Raw genomic sequence first — 2,500 nt, 5'->3', positions numbered from 1 at the left:
TAAATGTTTTTCACTCCAGAGCAAAAAGTGGAAAGTTCAAACTTCAGGGTGAAATATTTCCGAGTTGTTTTGAACAGAAAAAGTGATTTTAACACTTTGAGAGTTAAATTTGTGTTGAGTTTGTGTGATTGGTCAGAGTTGGGGAGTAAACAGTGTTTAAGTTTATTAAAGGGAATTGAACCTTTCTGCAGGTGGAAAAGTTTCTGAGCTCCACCAAAAATCACCACGAGACTCGTTTTCAAAGATTTAATTTGAAATGAAGGAAGTTAATAGTCGATGTTTTTATTCAACAAATGTTCCGTTTCCTCGATCTGTTTTTGATAAAAGTTCTGGTCTCAAACATGATTAGAAACGAAAGCTTCAGAAAAAATGAACATGAAACCGAAATTTTCAACAGAACAAAACTCAGAACGATTCAACGGACTGAGATCAAATTTATTTCATTTGGTGATTTTAGACATTTTTGGAATTTTTTTCAGCCAAATCTGAGACAGATCATGGACTGAACCAGGACTAAACCAGGTCTAAACCAGGACTAAACCAGGACTAAACCAGGACTAAACCAGGACTAAACCAGGTCTAAACCAGGACTAAACCAGGACTAAACCAGGACTAAACCAGGTCTAAACCAGGAAACTAAACCAGGACTAAACCAGGACTAAACCAGGTCTAAACCAGGACTAAACCAGGACCCAGGTAAACCAGGACTAAACCAGGACTAAACCAGGTCTAAACCAGGACTAAACCAGGACTAAACCAGGTCTAAACCAGGACTCTAAACCAGGTCTAAACCAGGTAAACCAGGACTAAACCAGGTCTAAACCAGGACTAAACTAAACCAGGTCTAAACCAGACTAAACCAGGTCTAAACTAAACCAGGTCTAAACCAGGTCTAAACCAGGACTAAACCAGGTAAACCAGGTCTAAACCAGGACTAAACCAGGTCTAAACCAGGACTAAACCAGGACTGAACCAGGTCTAAACGTGTGTTTTTAAACGTCCTCACAGCTTGATCATTTGGATCATTTCAGTCGTGGAGTTTTTTGATCTCGACTGAACTAAAGGGAAAAGGAGCTGTTCACTTGATGACATCACAAGGTGGAGCAGAGCGTTTGGAGATTTGCAGATGAAACAGACTCAGAATAAAGATTCACTCAAACAAACACGAGTCCAGAACATCAGACTCAGAACCTGGACTAAAACTCAGAGTCTTTTTTTGAGTTTGTGATTCAGAAATTTAAAAATAAAATCAAATCAAATGAAAATACTCACTGTTGTTTTCACAGAATCTTGAAGATTTTGAACCGAAACAAAAAAATCCAAAAAACGTCCAAATATAAAATAAAAACTGAAGAAACATGACGCTCTGACGCAAAAGTACAAGTACACGAGTATTTGTAGTATCTGTAGTTGTGAGTATTTGTAGTACTGGTCGTGAGTGCAGTAGTGAGTATTTGTAGTATTTGCAGTAAAGTGTGTAGTTGTGGTGCAGCTGCAGCTCAGCCACAAACTCTCCTCCCTCCAACACTTCCTGTTCTCAAAAACACAACGTTTACATCAGATTTATCTCCAAAAACTCACCAGGACTAAACCAGGACTAAACCAGGACTAAACCAGGACTAAATCAGGACTAAACCAGAATTAAACCAGAACTAAACCAGGACTAAACTCAGACTGAACTCTGGTTTAGTGAAAGTAGGTCAGTGTCAGCGGTGAATGAATCCTAAACCAGAAAATGAGCATCAGAACCCAGGTTAAACAGGACTAAACTAGAACTAAACCAGGTCTAAATCAGGTCTATCCCAGGACTAAACCAGGACTAAACCAGGACTAACCCAGGGACCAAAACAGGTTCTAAAACAAACTTTTTTAGAAGCACACTGGTTTGTTTGAATATGAGCATCAAAACCCAGACTAAACAGGTCTAAACCAGGACTAAACTGTTTTAACTGGGACTAAACCAGGACTATAACAATGAGTATCAAAACCAGGACTAAACCAGGACTAAACCAGGTCTAAACAATTAAAGCCACAAGACTAAAATCCACAAACTTTTAAAAAATAAAATCAAATAGTTCTGTTGGTTTCTTTTTATTGTGTTTTTTTGGTTTTTCTTTGTGTGAAAACCACACGACCTGTGTGACCTGAGTGTGGGTGGGCTCGCCTCTTCACAGACCTGACTCATGTGGCCTGTGGGAGGGACACCTGCCTGTTTCCACGGAAACGAGACTGAACGTGAATTTGATTCATCGAAACTGTGACTAAATAATTAAAAAACACTGAAATGAAATGAAATTTTAAAAAGAACTGAACCAGAACACAGGACATTACACACAAACACTATACACACAAACACTATACACACACACACACACACACTATACACACTATACACACATTATACACACACTATACACACACTATACACACTATACACACTATACACACACACACTATACACACACACACAACACACTATACACACTATACACACATTATA

General features: G+C 38.6%; 1 protein-coding gene across 1 annotated transcript in view; it reads right to left on the bottom strand.

Annotated features, from left to right (window-relative positions):
* LOC129411885 (uncharacterized) overlaps nucleotides 1-1,528 on the bottom strand; it is a 5,230-nt gene extending 3,702 nt beyond the window's left edge. Inside the window, exon 1 of the mRNA XM_055164168.1 lies at nucleotides 1,273-1,528. Within this exon, the coding sequence (XP_055020143.1) occupies nucleotides 1,273-1,360 (88 nt within the window). The 5' untranslated portion in view covers nucleotides 1,361-1,528. The remainder of the gene's footprint in view (nucleotides 1-1,272) is intronic.
* Nucleotides 1,529-2,500: the final 972 nt, after the last annotated feature.

Source organism: Boleophthalmus pectinirostris, unplaced genomic scaffold (assembly GCF_026225935.1).
Source record: "Boleophthalmus pectinirostris isolate CB_2022bp ecotype Guang Dong unplaced genomic scaffold, ASM2622593v1 HiC_scaffold_11, whole genome shotgun sequence".
In the NCBI taxonomy this organism is placed as follows: domain Eukaryota; kingdom Metazoa; phylum Chordata; class Actinopteri; order Gobiiformes; family Gobiidae; genus Boleophthalmus; species Boleophthalmus pectinirostris.
Note: the sequence above shows the minus strand (reverse complement) of the source record. Positions and strands in the feature narration are given on the sequence as shown.